This window comes from Arthrobotrys flagrans, assembly GCF_004000055.1.
Source record: "Arthrobotrys flagrans strain CBS H-5679 chromosome Unknown unitig_8, whole genome shotgun sequence".
NCBI lineage: Eukaryota > Fungi > Ascomycota > Orbiliomycetes > Orbiliales > Orbiliaceae > Arthrobotrys > Arthrobotrys flagrans.
The window spans coordinates 4,913,830-4,930,949 of NW_027137553.1; the positions used below are offsets into that span (position 1 = coordinate 4,913,830).

A 17,120-nucleotide genomic window follows, 5' to 3' on the forward strand; every position below is an offset into this window, starting at 1 on the left:
GGCCTGCGGATTTCATCTGTGACAGGCCATCTGGGCTATGAGCTTAATCTAACCTCTTCAGATAATTACTGCCGTACGTTGTCTTATATACATGTGCATTTGTACTGGAGAGCTTCACATGGAGCTCCCGGTTCTGTTACACCAAACTTCGGTAGATATCGGATTCTAAACAAATACCTAAAGCGAAGCACCCAACCACCATACACCGTGAAAATGTCGATAGCTGGTCCCAAAACTTAGCGAAAGTAATCATCTAAAACCAGACAAATGACCAATACGAATGCTCTTCGCCTCCAATAAAAGAAAAAAATACCGCTTATGATACAAAGAACAGAAATATGCCATCGTGACTTCGTGATCTAGAAAAAAGAGAGGGAAAGAAAAGTTGAGGGGAAAGAGAGGGAAAAAATGCGAATGGCTGACGTGCCATAATGCTCGAGACCATGCGCGAACAACGCCCGAAAAATGTCGAAAAGTATCCGAGAAGTCGCATCACGGATGTGGGCCGCCCGCCGCCCTAGCTATTTAGTTGTAGTTTGTTTCTCCACTGATAAGTGAAGGAGGTGAAAAAGGTGATGCCTGATTTGTCGGGGTAGAGATAACGCAAAAGAAGACTAGACTTGCGTTTCAACGTAGGACCACATCGATCTGGAACTCGTCCTCAATGTCTGCTTCTTCGAGAGTCATGTCCTCCTCTAGCTCTTCGCCATCGAAGTGGAGTTCTATCTCTGTATCCTCGTCTAGTTTTCGTTCGTCGCGCATCTTCTCTACTACTTCACAGATTTTCATGCTCTAAAACCCGATTTCGTGTTAGTGGCTGTTGATGGGAGCCACAAGGAAAGGGTTTTAACTTACGGGCTTGACTTTTAGTTTCAGTTCCTCGAAATGTTTTCCTTTCAATGTGATCTCTATCATCTGCGTGTTCAACGCGATGCCGGTCACAACCTCTTCATCCTCGTGGTCGCTCGAAAGCTCCAATGCTCTTTCCCTCTCCTTCGCTGCCTCCCTTTGCCTCATTAAATCGTCATATTGATCAACCCACATTGCGTCAAAAAATATCCTACAGTCATCGGGTTTGATGCCGCTTTGTATCGCTTGCGTCTCATCTCTCTCCAGCGTCTCAAAACCATCCCTTTTCCCCTTTGCGCCCAGATACATCTTTCCATCTTTATCGAATCTAATACCTAGGCTCTTGGGTACTGTCGAATCGAATACTCGGGTTTCGTTCTGCCAGACCAGAATTAGACTTTCCGCTTGGTCTTCTGTGAACCCTTGCATACGTGCCCATGTATCTCGCACTTTTCCGAAGGTTTGACCGAATTTTCGGTTGAATACCATAGGTTTTGTACCGGGTATTGAACTGATAATGAGGATCTGAATGACGATTTCCTTAGAGGCATCCGCAGGGTCCGTAGAGGTCTCTCGCTGACTGACTGGTAATTGTGTGGACAATGGAGGGGAGAAGACTCGAGATCTAGCTGCTACTTCTGCTGCAACCTCTGCCTTTCTCTTGTTGAATGCCTCGAGGACTCTATCGAATTCGTCAGGGTCGATGGGTTCGACGGACGTTCTGGGTGTGTGTGTCGGGTCTCTTGTAGTCTTCCGTGGAAGGAAATCGGAGTCTTTATCGTCGTCGTTGTCGTCGTCGACGATGAGTATGGATGTTTTATCGTCACTCTTTCGGCGCTTTGACGACCTTATCGGGTGTACTCTCTTTTTCTCTTCCACCGCGGGAGCCTTTGCTTTCTGTCGACGGGCTTCGGCTTCCTTCTGACGTTTTGCTTCCGAGACCATCCGCATACCAACGTGAACATCCCTTGCACGGCCCCAGCGTTCGAGGTCGTTTAATTCCTTCTTTTTCTCGGCGATTTTTACATCCTGTGATCCAGAGGGTGCAGTGCCTTGAGATGCAGTTGGAGATGTTAGGTCGATAGTGGTAGATGATTCTTTCTTCAGTGCTGGTCCTGCCGGTGTTGATGATAGGGACTCGGCGTCGTCTTTGATAGGTTTCGCTTTCTTAAAAAACATCGGTTTCAAGACCGGTTTCTTTCGAGGCTGTGAAGATGACATGGTGCCGGGTAATTGATGGTGATGGTGAAGTGTAAGGTTGTAAGCAAATTGATGTTAGGGGATGTTGTGGTGTGAGAAAGAATATTGTAGAAGTGAGAAACGATATATTCGAGATTGCATTGAACGGGTGCTATATGTGCTGCCACTTAAGTGAGGAACGGTAACGTATATACTTTGAAGTCGCGGTCTCTGTATAGGTAAGTAAGTATCTGGATCTATCGATGGTGTTTCTGTGATAAGTGGCGATGGCGATGCATGTGAGGGGCGAAGGGGGACAAAGAGAATGGCAGAAAGATGTCGCAGATTCGGGCAGAAAAGTCACGCGAAGGCTTTGTATTTGGGTCACGTGATTCTGCATCTTGACCTCGTGCGGCCCGGATGCAAAGGTGCATTTGCCGTAATGTTGTATGAACATCCAACAGTCGCGAAGATCAAGAAGCCCTCGATGACGGGCCATAGAAGGGCATAATTGCCGTCGACGGAATTACATCCTGCATAACGGTCAGCATGGCTTCGAGTCCCCCGGCGGTGTCATTAACGACCCTCCCCACCGAACTTACGTTCCACATTATATCATTCCTCTCCCCCAAAGAATACAAAATTTTCTCGAAAACCTCGAAATCATGCCGAAAAGCTTGCATTCCGATTATTTTTCGTCGGATCAGACTATTTACCGATAATATCCATCTCTGGGAGAATAACCCCGCTATTTGTGTCGCTGTCCGGCGGGTCTCGCTTTATGCTCTCCAATGCAGAGATGAAGCTGAACTTATAGACTACTGGCGGATTTGTACGAATGCGGTGGGTTTATTTCCCAATGTTACGGGGATAAAAATGTTTTATCCGAGTAGTTCGTCGTATCTGCAGAGGAAGGATGTTAGTGAGAGGAGTTCGCTGGATAATAAGCATTTACAGCTTGATAGTCGGATATTCAGCGCCATATTTTCTACGTTATCGACTTTTCCGTTTTATCATTCGCAATTGAAGAAGCTGCATATTGAAACCGATAAATTCTATGCAACGAGTGAGCGGTATCCGTTGAATATCTCGGCTGAAAACCAAGAGTTTCTGAACTCAACGAATAGATTGATGGTGGCAAAGGGACTAAACCATATACCTTTCCCGCAAGCTTTAGAAGAAACAATACTAACCTCTCGACTTGTCTTTTTCACACCACCGGGGTATAATCTCCACAGCTTCACCGCCCTACAATACTGCAAGAATTCATTACAAAGCTTCAGTATTCTAGGCACCCCAGATGATTTTACAAAACTCTACTCGAACGAACCGCGGCGAAAAGACGGATATATAAAACATCCAATCCTAAGACTCGATATTTCGGAATACATCTATCTAAATGTTACAACACTATGCATCAGCAGTACATTCATGACTGAAGAGTTCTTTTATGAACTTCCTGTCCGTTTTCCAAATGTGCAGGAACTGAGGGTTCATGATTCAACTGTGCATATGGGGTTGAGGATTACGGAACATCCTGAGGAGATTACTTTAATGTTAAGAGCTTTTAAAATGCTGAAGAGGGTGGTATTACCCTGGCCGTTGGATGAGTCAGGCCGACTTGATTGGGTGAGTATGGATTGGGAACCTATATCTCCCGTAGGGGTAGAAGAGATTGAAAAGATGGTGAGGGTATGGCTTGGGGATGAGAAGTTGGGGGCCTTGGAAAGGATTGCGTTCTGGATGTGGGATACTGTCGCTATGGAAGAATATTGTGAGGCTGTAGTTTTTAGAGTCAGGAGAGAATGGAGGGTAGACGTCGAGTTAGGTATAAAAAAGGTTAGGTGCAGTACTAAAGAGGAATTGTTTTCGATTTTGGGGGAGGGATGGGAGCCTGTTTGCTGGGTGGATTATTCTAAGAGGTTGGCCCGGACGGGGCTTGTAATAGGGTAATGTCGATATATGTGTATAGTTTGATATAGCACGGAACCGCTCTGTCCACAACCAGCTTCTGTCGTTAACATACCCCCTCAAAGGTAGTTCCGCCGTGACTCCCGTTATAGAGCTGGCTTTGGAATACCCGACAAAGCAATTAACTGAATAACATGATGTAGACTTGAACTGGGCTTATAATAGTCCCTTCTTATGTCGAGCTTATGCCCCTTTGAACGAAATACTATTCCTAGATGCCATGCCGGCACTGTCACTGAGTTTATCATTTACAAAATTCTTCTGCACGTTATGGAAAGATAACTAGCGGCACACAGTAATTTTGAGCCAATGCTGTAGTACTTATTTGGGATAATTATGCAGAAACATATGTACTGCAACTCGACGCTTAATTACGGTACTCAAGAATCAGAGCATATATATCGAGTAACGTATAAATAATTATCATTACAGAGCAGTTCTTGTGAAATATTGCCCCCAAACCCGATATGCCCTTTTCGAGGTCCTAAATCGTCATAGCCAACCTTTCCATATTAACACAGAGCTCCCACAAACTTTGTGTCATTCCGAGCCCAATCACGTGATATCCACGAGCCGCCTTCGGTCGCGGGCATTCTGGTCTGCAGTCTGATCGCAGCTCGATCAAAGGGGGTTGCCGATTGTCGCCCAAAAACCCCACTGCCCAAAACCCGCTGCTCCCTTTTTCCTTTTCCTCCCATGTAGATCCCAGATCCCAGATCCCAAAACTCTGAGTAACGAGTTAATTCCACTCACAAGCCCCACCGCCGGTCGGCGCAATACCGGTAACGACGTCACGCGGGTCACATATAGATCTAGATCTATAGTCCGGGTTATAGCGGATCGGGCGGCCAGCGAATCGTAGCACGAGCCTTTAAGGAAACACACGCAAAAGTGGCAACCCGCAGGAGTAACCGGTCATCCGGAACGCCCAAATATTATAATATTAATACAATGGATCTATCGGCTCTACCCCCCGAGCTTCTCCTCATGATAACTTCCCACCTCGCTCACCCCGATCTCAAACTTTTTTCTCGAACCTCCAAATTCCTCCGCTCAATCTGTCTCCCCTCCCTTTTCCACGGCGTCTATATCGATACTTCCACCCCTTCCGCCTTTTCACCGGGTGGAAGTTTATACCATATCCGCCCGCATGTCAAACACATCTCCCTCGATGCAGCACAACGAATATCGTTCGACGGTTGTTCACAAGAAGTTGAACGGACAGTGGAGTATTTGAGAATATGTGCGGAGGGATTGCAACTTTTTCCGAATCTGGGGAGTTTGTTGGTTATTGTTAGGAGTCTGGAGGGGAAGTATTTGGATGTTAAGGAGTTGAAGGGGGTGCAGAAACAGTTGATTTGGGCGCTGTTTTCGGCGATGGAGAGGGTTAAGGATGGTGGGGAGGTGAGGGGCGTGTTGGATGGGGTTGAGGAGTTGGAGTTTACGTTTATTGATGAGGGAGGAGAATACGAACAGCAGGATAGGATGGAAATGTTGGAGTGGGGGATTGAGTGTTTATCTGAAGAGAATAAACGGTTTCTACAACTGGGGGAGAAAGGGCTGAAGGATGGTGTACAGGTTCAATTTCCGAGGGGGTTAAGAGTTAGAGATGCCCAACTCAACTTTTTCACGATGGCAAAGTTCCCATGTCCGGATTACTTCTTCAATCCGTTCTGGACGCTCCAGGGTTCTACGGAAACACTTACAAAACTGGCGTTATGCGGCGAATTCGGCACACAGAATGAGATCACCGCGGCCATAGGACCGGGTGGAGGAACGGCTGAAAAACCGGTATTATTCGCGTTACCACATGCCGTTACATTTCCAAATGTTCGGGAGTTATTCGTCACACTACAGTACATGTACCCCGTTTTCTTCGCAGAAATCAGTTGGCGTTGTCCAAATGTTGCGTTTTTAAAGGTCGTGGTTACAGAACACGATCTTTGTCATTTATCCCTAGAAGCTGTGGAGGAGATGTACATTTCACTACGGGACATGAAGCGGTTAAGATTCTTTATAGTCCCCGGGCCAAACCTAGAGTTTGAGGAGGATTTGGGGCAGCGGGAGTTGGTGGCGATGTGGGAGAGAGCTATGGAGGCGTGGGTAGAGGGAGGGATGCACGAGTTGGAGCAAACAGTGTTCGTGATGAGGTCGATGGAACCGGATGAAGATGGGAATAGGATTGGAGGTGTTAGTGTGGAGGTTATCAGGGAGTACAGGGAGATGGCGAATCAGGTTTGTTATAAATTGCATTTTTCGAAGATACCACGGATGACGTTGGATGGGTTTTCGTGTTAGGAGTAGGTACTTATTTATTAATTTTTTTGGATATCAGGGACGGATTTTAAGTTTAGGATAGAGTATTCTTTTTTTACCCGGGTTTGTGTAAAAAGTATAGACATGAATTTAAGTATTGTCAACTTTGTTTAAGACTCGTTTGCGACATCTTCAACGGCTTTGGTAAAGATTTCGCAGCCTTGTTTCATTTCTTCCTCGCTGATTGTTAGCGGAGGAATAAACCTGATCGTTTCGTAGATGCTGGTGGTTAATGTCAGCATGTCGTTTTGTAAGCATCTCGCTTGGACTTTGCTTGAGATCCCTGCTGGGACGTCCTTCGGTGTCAAGGTTGGGAATGTTGGGGAATTGAATTCTAGACCGATCATAAGTCCGAGGCCGCGGATGTCTTTGATTAGATGTCCTGTCTTCGGGGAGTACTTTAGAGCGTTGAGGGCGTCCAGTAGTTGCTTCGATCTAAATCACGAACCAGTAAATATAAATCCTCTAATAGCCGGGTACTCATTATAATATGTACCTGGCCGCAACATTCTCAAGCACCTTCTCTTCCTGCATAACCTCCGCACAAGCCACACCAGCCGCACAAGCAACTGCATTGCCACCATAAGTACCCCCCATACTCCCCGGATTCTGCTTATCCATCAACGCTTTATTGGCCGCAATACCGCTGAGCGGCATGCCATTCGCAATTCCCTTCGCCATTACTAAAATATCCGGCCTAACCCCCAATGTTCTGCTGCAAAGTACTTCCCCGTTCGTCCAAACCCGCTTTGAACCTCATCCAAAATCAAAAGTATTCCGTGCTCGTCGCAAAGTTTTCGAACAGCTGGTAGGAAACCGGGTGGTGGGACGACGTATCCGCCCTCGCCTAGTACCGGTTCGATGAGGATTGCTGCTGTATCCGAAGCTGCGGATTGTTGTTTTAAGAGGACTTTGAGCTCGTGTAATGGATTATTACAACAATTCTCAAATCCCAACGTATCATTCCCACACGCAACAGCACACTGCGTACAATACGGAAACGGCGATGTCAAAACACCCGGCATGAACGGTGCAAATCCGGAACTATACACCGTTTTACTCTTCGTCAAACCCATGGTGCCGAACGTACGGCCGTGGTAAGAGCCCTGCATAACGATCACATTCTGACGCTTTGTGGCCATTCTAGCGAGTTTTATGGCGGCTTCGACGGCTTCAGCGCCTGAGTTCCAGAAGAAAAAGGTATCGAGGGAGGGGTCCGGCATGACGGGTTTTAGTTTCTCGATGAGGGATAGCATTGGCTCGTGCATTGCTATGTTGACTTGGCCGTGGACTAGAGTTCCGATTTGGGCTTGGGCTGCTGCGGTGACTTTGGGGTGGCAGTGGCCTGTATTTTGTTTAGAAACAATATTATTCAGTCTTATAAGTATAGTCATGTACCTAAATTGGTAACGCCAATCCCCGCCGTAAAGTCGAGCAATTTACGACCCTCATCGGTCCAGACAAAGCTTCCAGCACCTGAAATATACACATTTATATTAGTTACTTAATTTCGACTGTGGAAATGTGTTGGCGGGGTGAAAATCCAACAGACCTCGCTTTAGAACAATATTTGACAGGCGACCGATTCCCTGGTAGACAGGCATTGGTTTTAGCGGGCCGAGGGAAAAAGCCAAGTTCGAGGTAGCCTCACCTTGGCAATATGTTGGACCCCGAAGGCAGCTCTAGCGGTAACAACTGCCATGGTTGAAGATTAAGAGATATCCAGATGATTAATAGATAGATGGCTTTTGAATACGAACTATTAGGATAGGAAGGTTCAATGGGTTTTTTAGAAGAAAGAGGGCTCAGCTCAAAAGAAGGCAATTCGGGTTCGAAACGGTTGAGAATCTCGGACGGCAGTGGGGATGCGGGAGGTATTTCTGGCCAATGAGACCGAACCGAATGTAAGCGTCGGAAGACGCCGGTGCTGCTGTACTGCGAATGTGTAGCACTTAAACCCGACTGTCGTATATCTAGATTCCTACCAGACCAATACATTCATTAAATACGTTAACGCCCATGAAATACTGGTCTATCTAGAAGCTCCCTACCTATAATGTTAGCTTGCCTGCTACTAGCCTGCTTATCCTTTGTCTGTCTCGTACTACCCTACATCTAGATATCTGTCCATCGATCATCTATTCCGATATTTAGGTTGTAGTGGCAATCCGTCTTCGAGGCTGGATATCAGACAAATTAAACGTCAGTCTTAAATTGGGCTTCCCAGGAATAAACCCTTGTCTCGTACCGGCCCAGATGGTCTAGACCCGGTCGAACAAAGCCGTTTTAAAAAGGCTTTTACGACGTCTTCGAGGCAAAACAGAGCCCCCAAAAACATAGTAAATTCTCTACGGTACTTATTATCACCTTTGTACAGAGTATTTATTGATGGCTTTTACTGGTTCTGTATCTTTCTATTTTGTTATTTCTGCCCCCATACAACTACACTGCACCGATTTCACAAATGTATGTAAGAACATATAATTAACCTACATGCAAATCTTTATTTTCTCAATTTATCACTACGATGATAAATTTCACAGTAATAATAAGGAGGTAACTAGCACGAACTACATATGCACATTAATAAGGTTATAAATTAAACGATTTACATGTCAGGCGCAGTGCTTCGCTCACCCACAAGAAGGGTCCTCTCGAGACACGCTCGCCTATGCAGAATGCAACAAGGTTAACACAGGATGCCGGACCATGGATCATTTCAACAAACCAACGCAAAACTTATTTGATGTTTAACCACAAAACCATGTTATGGCTGCAAACCCAGTAAGAAAAGGTAGATAGGCTGACCTGTAGATTCTGATAGTGGTACGATCTATATCTCATCATTCTGTTTCATTACGCTGTTCGACGATCGACTTGAGCTTCTCCGCAAATTCTAGGTGGCCCTGATCGATTGTCGCTGCTATCCCTTCTTCGATATATTTTACCGGGGTTCCGGGTAATAGAGGACCGAAATACTCTTGTTGACTCTCGCAGCCCAAATCCCAACCGCCATAGCCTAATATTTCGAGCCCATGTTCATAATCTGATGCTCGTTCTGTGAGAATTGAGATAGCCCATTCTGGACCCATGTGATTCGGAACAACCTCTAAAACCTCTTGCCGATGCTGATCGAGGGGGTGGTGTAAAGCGTGGCCTTGGGCTAGATCCCAGAAGTTGAGGTTAACTCCTGCTTGTAAGAGAATATCAAGGCGCCGATTATCCGTTGCCTGATTAAATGCTTCAAGCTGGGGCCTGAAGGAATCATGACAATTGGCTTTTGAGCCTAGGTCATGAGCGTTGAGGGTTTCGGCGATTTCTTCATGTCGCATTCCTAGTGCCACCTCCTTGAGGTCAAATGCACTATTGACCCTCCACAGCCAACGCCAAGCTTTTGTGGGAGCTTGAGCATCTCTTCGATGAACTTCAGATTGCCACACGAGATGGCAACATACATCGACGCATGACCTTGTGAATTACATAGGTTGGCAATAGAAACTGTTGTTTTGGCAGCAACGGCATTGTTGGTTTTGCATTCACCAAGATTTGAAACTTGAGAAGCTGGATATCATCGACCCTAGAGCTTCGGGTCGAAGGGTTTTGGTTCGATGATAAATATTACTAGCATTGGAATGATTATTGAAAGAATGAACCTTGAAAGCATAAAATTATGCTTACATGTGTCTACCCTATCGGGAACTTTGAAAAAGGGAGAAGCTTTTTCCACCAAGATCCTAGCGCAGCGCCAACCACCAGAACGGGCTAAATAATGAAGAGCAGTTTCATTGACTTTCTGAGCTCCATTTGTTCCACGCGCAGGCACATTGCGAGTGCTCCTTAAATCGACTTTGTGGTCTTCCCTCGACTCTAAGTATTTGCCACAAACTCAAGCTCCAACGGCTCGTCACGCACGAGGATGTAAATAGCGCTTCCCATCCGTGTTGATCTCAAGTTCGTAGCAGGCATCCGTTTATAAGAGTACAGATAGCTGACCGATCACGATAGTGGATTGCAAGCTGCAAAATTGTTCTAGGGTATGAAAGTGCTGTTGAGATTAGAGTCCGCTCTCCTACGCGGCCCACCGCTAATGAAGCCTCATAAGTGGTATTTTTGATTCGTTCGAAACTTTATTCTGAAAAGAATTTCCCCATCTGTGATTGAAAGTTACCTAACATAATCGCATTTTATACTCGTCGGAATAGAGCTTCGCTAGATACCTTAGCGCTTTGGCCAGAATTACTAACAGACTCACTGGCTAAGGCATAAACGGGCTCTTGTTCCCCGATAGGTACAGAAGGAGCGTTGTCATTGGGTTCGATTGGTTTCCATTCTTCCAAAAGTGGCGAAATTGAAAGCTGGAATGATCCATCGCACTTGAGAAGGCCGCTCGGCCAGCGGCATCACCGATGAAACCTGTCCCGGTATAAACCTTTCTCTGGCGAATGAAGGATGCGACAAGACTATACGTCTCATTTTCCAAGCCCTTTAACTCGCTGAAGATGAGGACGTCATCCTCGGAGATCTTCATGATGCTTCAACATTACATTTATGATTCGCGAGTTATACTGAAAGTCCGGGCGCCGTAGAAAGTCCAGCATGTCTTCCTCGTTCATTGTACAGTCGAAATAGGGTAGGTGTTTAAGTATCAAAACCAACACTAGAGGCTAGCCTAGATCCAATTATATATTCCAAACAGCTGACTCTATGGGAATTTGGGTTGAGGATGTTGCTACCGGCTGCTATCAAGGCTTCAATGACATCCTCATCGCAGCTGAGAGTCAGAGTTGTATATAGAGGCGTCGTTCCCATTCGGTTTTCTAGATTGATCGGGGCCTGAACGTTTCTCTGCCTCAGTATCTCAATGATTTGCAGCGGATTAGTAGAACGTAGGGCCAAGTGCCAGATACCTTCGCCGGTTTCGAAGTGTGTTACAGAAGTATCAATGGACTTTTTGTCGAGCAGAGTTCGAATGAATCCCAGCTTTTTTTTGCTGACAGCTACCATAAGTGGTGCCCTGTCTAATATGCATGGTGTATTGACATCTACGCCCTGATTACACGAGAATCTAATTAACTTGATGCCATTAGTGACATCAGGCCAGTTTTCAAGCATTATATGAAGTGCAGTGCGGCCGTCAAAGGTCGTTGCTGTCGCATCTGCACTACTGTTGAGCAAGAATCCAGCCCTTGAGAGTGGTACTCCCCACGAAAGCAACGAGTGCAGTGGGGTCTGGCCGTCAACTATAATTTTCGCTTCTAACCCAATCTGAGGATGGTGTTTGAACAAGAGAAGGCTTTCACGCTAGCATCGCTCGCAAGCTACTAGGAGCATGTATGAAAAAGGAGTGTTGCAGGCAGTATCGAAGCTGTGAGATAATGTTGTCCGTTCCAGGAGAAGCTTGAGTACTTGAAAGCACTGAGAACAAGGACTATCTGTAGGGTGTTGATTTTTCTGCTGGCCATATTCCGGCTGTTTCGAATGTTGGTTCATCATTGTAGCGGCCATCGCAAATGCTGCGAACTTTTTAGAGCTGAGAACGCCAGCATCGACTTCTGGTTCCTTCAATAGCTGCTCTACCAGCTTAAGAGCTACTTCTGGACACTCATTCGTAGCAGCAAAGTGAAGCAAATTCCATCCATCCATCCTCGGTTGGTGTCATAATTGAAATTTTGCTGCCAGAAGCCTTCCCGGCTCTCATGAGTGAGGATAGAATGTCTGAGTTGGAGAGAGCCGGCCTAGGCCAATACGTTGGCACCAGCTTGGATTAACATTGGCACCGCATCGTGAGCCCCCAAATCGCAGGCTATCATAAGAAGTGTAGCGCCACTTATGTTGCAGGAGTCGACGGTGGCGTTACGTGAAAGCAAGAATTGACCAAACCACTATCGTTACTCTCTAACACCATATGGAGGGCAGTATTACCCTTTGAATCCTGAATGTTGATGTCAAGGCCAGGACTCCGATCGAGGACGGTCTCCACATATTTAGTGTCTGGCGACCAGGTTGCGTAGTGAAGATATGTGTCATCGTTTTTCGTTTTCAAGGAGAAATCGATATTTGAACAAATCTTCTGGAATTCTGAACAAGCTGCTCGACTACCCAGCAGCCACAGAAGCCTTATATTCTCCCCAAAGACACACCAAAGGGGTTATGCCGAGCGTGGACTGCAGGTTACCACCCAACATTCAGTAGGCCGAACACAGCCATATTGCACCTCAATGCAAGCGTGATGCAAAGGGGACAATTTAGACCCCTGTGCCTGCGTATTAACGGAAATCTGGTTGCAGGCCAGCAATCGACTCACTATGGTTTCATGTCCATATATGCATGCGTAATTGTCAGAAGTATGGTCACATGATGATGTTATTAGTGTTATAAATTTCCCAAATTAAATTCATATCACCAGTATTCTTTTCTCCTTTTCTCTGCTTCTAAAGCCATGCTTTATCCTTTAAAGAAATAGATTCCTGAAATCGTTTGAACCGGTCGACTTTCCCTCGCCAGTATGCCAGACCCTGGGAGCTACACCGTTGGCTGGATCTGCGCTCTAACGACGGAGTATGTTGCCGCCCGGAGTTTTCTAGACGAATGGCACGAACTTGAGTCCATACCTACCAATGACAACAACCACTACACATTAGGTAGGATTCACAAGCACAATGTTGTCATTGTTACCTTACCCGACGGAGAGTACGGCATATCTAGCGCAACGGCCGCCTTAAAAGATTTACTACGCAGTTTTCCTAATATCAGGATCGGTTTGATGGTTGGCACTGGTGGTGGTGCACCAAGCCGAAAACATGATATCCGTCTTGGCGACATCGTTGTCAGCGCTCCTCGCGATGGAAATGGTGGTGTGTTCCAGTATGATTTTGGCAAAGCCATACAAGGCCAGAAATTCAAGGCAACAGGATACTTGAGCCCGCCACCAGTCTCCCTGCGCGCAGCTATAGCTGGACTCAAGACCAAGTACATAGAAGAAGGGCACGGGCTTGAAGGGGCTATCGACAGAATTCTCCAAGAAAATCGGAGATTACAACAGGAATACAAGCGACCAGAACCAAGTACCGACAGGTTATATAGACCCGAAGTCATCCATCACTCTGCGAATAAAGTAAACGGTGCAATCGGAGGTGGCAATGATTTGGTAAACTCGCACCCCGGTGACAAAAAAGAGAGGAAAAAAGTAGGTAATTCTTGGTATCTTGAGTTTTGGATTCTTGTATTATTCTTGCTCTCTTTTTTCGGTCACCCGGGTGGCTCTGTACCACAACCCGAGCCTACCCATCTCGAGGACGAAGCAAGCTGTGCGACTATTTGTGGTGATGGGCCGTCCAAACTAGTACAGCGACCCAAACGAAAAAAAGAAAATAATCTGACGATTCACTACGGCCTAGTTGCCTCCGCCAACCAGTTGATGAAGGACGCTGCTCTTCGGGATAGACTTGCGGCTGAAAAGGATGTTCTGTGTTTCGAAATGGAAGCGGCAGGATTAATGAACCACTTCCCTTGCTTGGTTATTCGCGGTATATGCAACTACTCAGATTCCCATAAGAACAACGAATGGCAAGGATACGCGGCAATGGCAGCAGCTGCGTACGCTAAAGACCTTCTCTACCAAATTGCTCCTAATAAGGTAGAGGCTGAGGCGAATATTGTTGATACTCTCTCTGCTGGTTAGTTAATTTTCGGTAGACTATATGGATTACTCTGCTAACCAAATTCGAAGTGGAGGGAACTGTAAACGAAACATGTACCAATGTTCAAGACGCGAAAGATAATGTCGAGGATCTTAGATCCCAGCAAAGGAAAACAGAGCTAAACCGTTGGCTATCGCCCCCAGATCCTTCAATAAACTACCACAAAGCCCTCCAGCAACGTCACGAAGCCACGGGGGCTTGGTTTCTAGGAGGTGATGCTTTCAACGAATGGAAAACACGACGAGGTTCCTTTTTATGGCTTCACGGCATTCCTGGATGTGGTAAGACTGTTCTTAGCTCAGCTATTATTGAGAACCTCTCACCTTATCAGCCTCTCTACTTTTTCTTTCACTTTAATGATGGAGACAAGCAAACATTTGAGAAAATGATCCGTGCCCTTATTAATCAGCTCTGCTGCCTACGGGTGGAGAATTTGCCTCAACTAGACCGCCTTTACTCCTCATGTAACGATGGACGTCAGCAACCAACTTGTCAATTGCTTCGCGAGACTTTCTTGCGCACGATAGAGCAGATCAAGGAGATCTGGCTCGTTTTAGATGCGCTTGACGAGTGTAGCAAGGAAGAGAGGGAAAAGTTATTATCGTGGATGGAAGAGATCCTAGCAAACTCGGAGCGTGGGAACGTCCACCTTCTTGTGACAAGTCGGCGAGAAAAGGATATAGAATCCGGAATACTGAAGTTTACCCACACCGAGCACGTGGTGCCCATCCAGAGCGACCTCGTTACCGATGATATACGTGCATACGTTCGCTGGAGAGTCAGGGAGGGTGACGGCCTTAAGCGGTGGCGATTGCGCCCAGAAGTTCAGAATGAGATTGAGACCGTACTTTGGGGAAATGCAAATGGGATGTAAGATTTGAGTTATTTATTGATTGGCCTATTGAGTGTAGAAGATGCTAAGGGCTTGTAGGTTTAGATTGGCTGCATGCCAGCTCGACGTTCTGGAAAAATGCTTCGACTATCGTCAGGTCAGCAAAGCTCTCAAATCCCTCCCGAAGACTTTGGACGAAACCTACGAAAGAATCTTGCGAAGCATCCCTGAGGAGCATAAGACGACCGCTATCAAAATGCTTCAATTTTTGACATACTCTGAGAGGCCACTAAAGATCGAGGAGGCCGTTGATATAATCGCGGTAGATACGGAAGGCGACCCATACTTTGATCCAAAATACAGAATGCCTGATCATAGCGAAATCTTGTGTTACTGTTCTAGCTTGGTCACCACAACGGGATATTCGAACGATACAAATAACGCAACTACAGGTCTCCAGTTGGCACATTTTTCAGTCAAAGAATATTTAACATCAGACCATGTTAAAGATGATATAGCGCAAAGCTTTCGGGAAGCCGAAGCTAAAGCATCAATGGCAAAAATCTGTCTTGCGTATTTGTTGCATTTAGATATCAACCTCCCGACCAAGACAGTCGTAAAGACTTTTCCTTTCGTGCTGTATTGTGCGAGGTATTGGATAACATTTGCCGCCGTAGCCGAAAACGAGAACGAAACATTGCGGAATTTAATACGGTTGTTTTTCTGCGCCGACAGATGCCTATATAGAAACTGCTACAATCTTCATCGCCCAGATGAGCCTTGGAGAACAGGAGTCTGGGCGAGAGAGGAGACGGTTTCGGCGTTATACTATGCATCAGTTGGAGGCCTAGCAAATACGGTGAACTACCTACTAAGTCAGGGCGCTGACGTCAACGCTCAAGGTGGATATTACGGCAATGCACTCCAGGCGGCATCGTACAGTGGCTACGATGGCATTGTCAAGCTGCTGCTGGCCAAAGGCGCTGACGTCAACGCTCAAGGTGGATGCTACGGCAATGCGCTCCAGGCGGTATCGTGCAGTGGCCACGACGGCATTGTCGAGCTGCTGCTGGCCAAAGGCGCTGACGTCAACGCTCAAGGTGGATTCTACGGCAATGCGCTCCAAGCGGCATCGGACAGAGGCCACGATGGCATTGTCGAGCTGCTGGTGGACAAAAGCGCTGACGTCAACGCTCAAGGTGGAAAGTACGGAAATGCGCTCCAAGCGGCATCGGACAGTGGCTACGAGAGCATTGTCGAGCTGCTGGTGGGCAAAGGCGCTGACGTCAACGCTCAAGGTGGAATCTCTCCTTCCTGAGTTGGACTGGTAAGTAGTTTGCATACTGTTTTCGTTGGGTCGAATTAAAGTGAGGATTGCAAATTGCTGACTTTGTTCTTTTGCAGCTGGCAAGGCCGCAAATAGTCTTCTTTAGCTCCTCAGTTCTTGTTTGGTTGCCTCTCCAAAAGATGAGGGTGGGCTTGGGAATATTTTTTCTTTTGTTTTGTCTTTTGCAGTTTGCAGTCTGTTTTTGGGTTCTGTCTTGAGGTGCTTTGAGTGGGAGGGTACAGTTCATATCGTTACTCTATTATGTGGACTACTTGGAGTCTTGGGTAGAGTTTGGGGTAGTACTCTTTGGGAGAGTTTTGAGGTATGTGGTTGAGCTTCTCTTTTGTTCTAACATCCAATGTGGTCTACCTTTGGTGGATCACTTATTCTGGATGTCATTTCACCACTCCGAGTTCTAATTCCTACACCTCAAGAAATTAAATCTTGTAAATTATATTTAAATTGTGTTGCTAGCACCGGCAGATAAACCGAAATATCATGCGTAAGGTCCTTGTACTATGTATAATTTGTATCAATATTGTGATACTGTACTACTATTAATATGCCGTGCCGAATGGAGGGTACGCATTCAGCGTATGTCTTGGCTTGACAGACATGATTCCCTTTCCGCATCTCATCCCACAGAGTTATTCTTTTCTTATCTGTTTTGGGGGCACTTCTTGCCTATCTGGCGATAGTTTAAAATTTGAGGACAACCTGCTTTTGATTCTGGGCCTTTCTCGGCAACTAAAATAGTTGGATATTATTAGTGGGTGCTTGCACCACAGCTTGCTCATGGTACGAGGGAGGATGGTTCTCTGGTTAGGCAAGACGATTCTTCCGTCCTGATACCATGATGAAAATAGCGTGCCTAACTCGCTTGTCCTTACTGCACAAGCCACAAGTTGTAGGCGTGGCCATGGCTCCTGAGGAATGGCATTCTTAA

At 46.2% G+C, this 17,120-nt stretch overlaps 5 protein-coding genes across 5 annotated transcripts; 2 read left to right on the forward strand and 3 right to left on the reverse strand.

The window, feature by feature from the left end:
- Positions 1-627: 627 nt before the first annotated feature.
- On the reverse strand, positions 628-2,070 carry DFL_007914 (uncharacterized protein; the record flags this gene model as incomplete). The annotated part of the gene is made up of 3 exons (XM_067637569.1): positions 628-792; positions 856-1,227; positions 1,285-2,070. 3 exons carry the CDS (start codon positions 2,068-2,070, stop codon positions 628-630), a joined length of 1,323 nt encoding a protein of 440 aa, XP_067489072.1.
- A 2,880-nt stretch (positions 2,071-4,950) lies between these two features.
- On the forward strand, positions 4,951-6,297 carry DFL_007915 (uncharacterized protein; the record flags this gene model as incomplete). The annotated part of the gene is made up of 1 exon (XM_067637570.1): positions 4,951-6,297. One exon carries the CDS (start codon positions 4,951-4,953, stop codon positions 6,295-6,297), a length of 1,347 nt encoding a protein of 448 aa, XP_067489073.1.
- A 128-nt stretch (positions 6,298-6,425) lies between these two features.
- On the reverse strand, positions 6,426-8,017 carry DFL_007916 (uncharacterized protein; the record flags this gene model as incomplete). The annotated part of the gene is made up of 6 exons (XM_067637571.1): positions 6,426-6,750; positions 6,812-6,961; positions 7,018-7,660; positions 7,714-7,791; positions 7,868-7,904; positions 7,967-8,017. The coding sequence occupies 6 exons, from the start codon at positions 8,015-8,017 to the stop codon at positions 6,426-6,428; spliced, it is 1,284 nt and encodes a 427-aa protein (XP_067489074.1).
- Positions 8,018-9,158: 1,141 nt separating this feature from the next.
- Positions 9,159-9,647, reverse strand: DFL_007917 (uncharacterized protein; the record flags this gene model as incomplete). Its single annotated transcript, XM_067637572.1, has 1 exon — positions 9,159-9,647. One exon carries the CDS (start codon positions 9,645-9,647, stop codon positions 9,159-9,161), a length of 489 nt encoding a protein of 162 aa, XP_067489075.1.
- A 3,173-nt stretch (positions 9,648-12,820) lies between these two features.
- DFL_007918 (uncharacterized protein) lies at positions 12,821-16,280 on the forward strand (the record flags this gene model as incomplete). Its single annotated transcript, XM_067637573.1, has 7 exons — positions 12,821-13,505; positions 13,713-13,991; positions 14,045-14,296; positions 14,462-14,885; positions 14,947-16,053; positions 16,146-16,174; positions 16,252-16,280. The coding sequence occupies 7 exons, from the start codon at positions 12,821-12,823 to the stop codon at positions 16,278-16,280; spliced, it is 2,805 nt and encodes a 934-aa protein (XP_067489076.1).
- Positions 16,281-17,120: the final 840 nt, after the last annotated feature.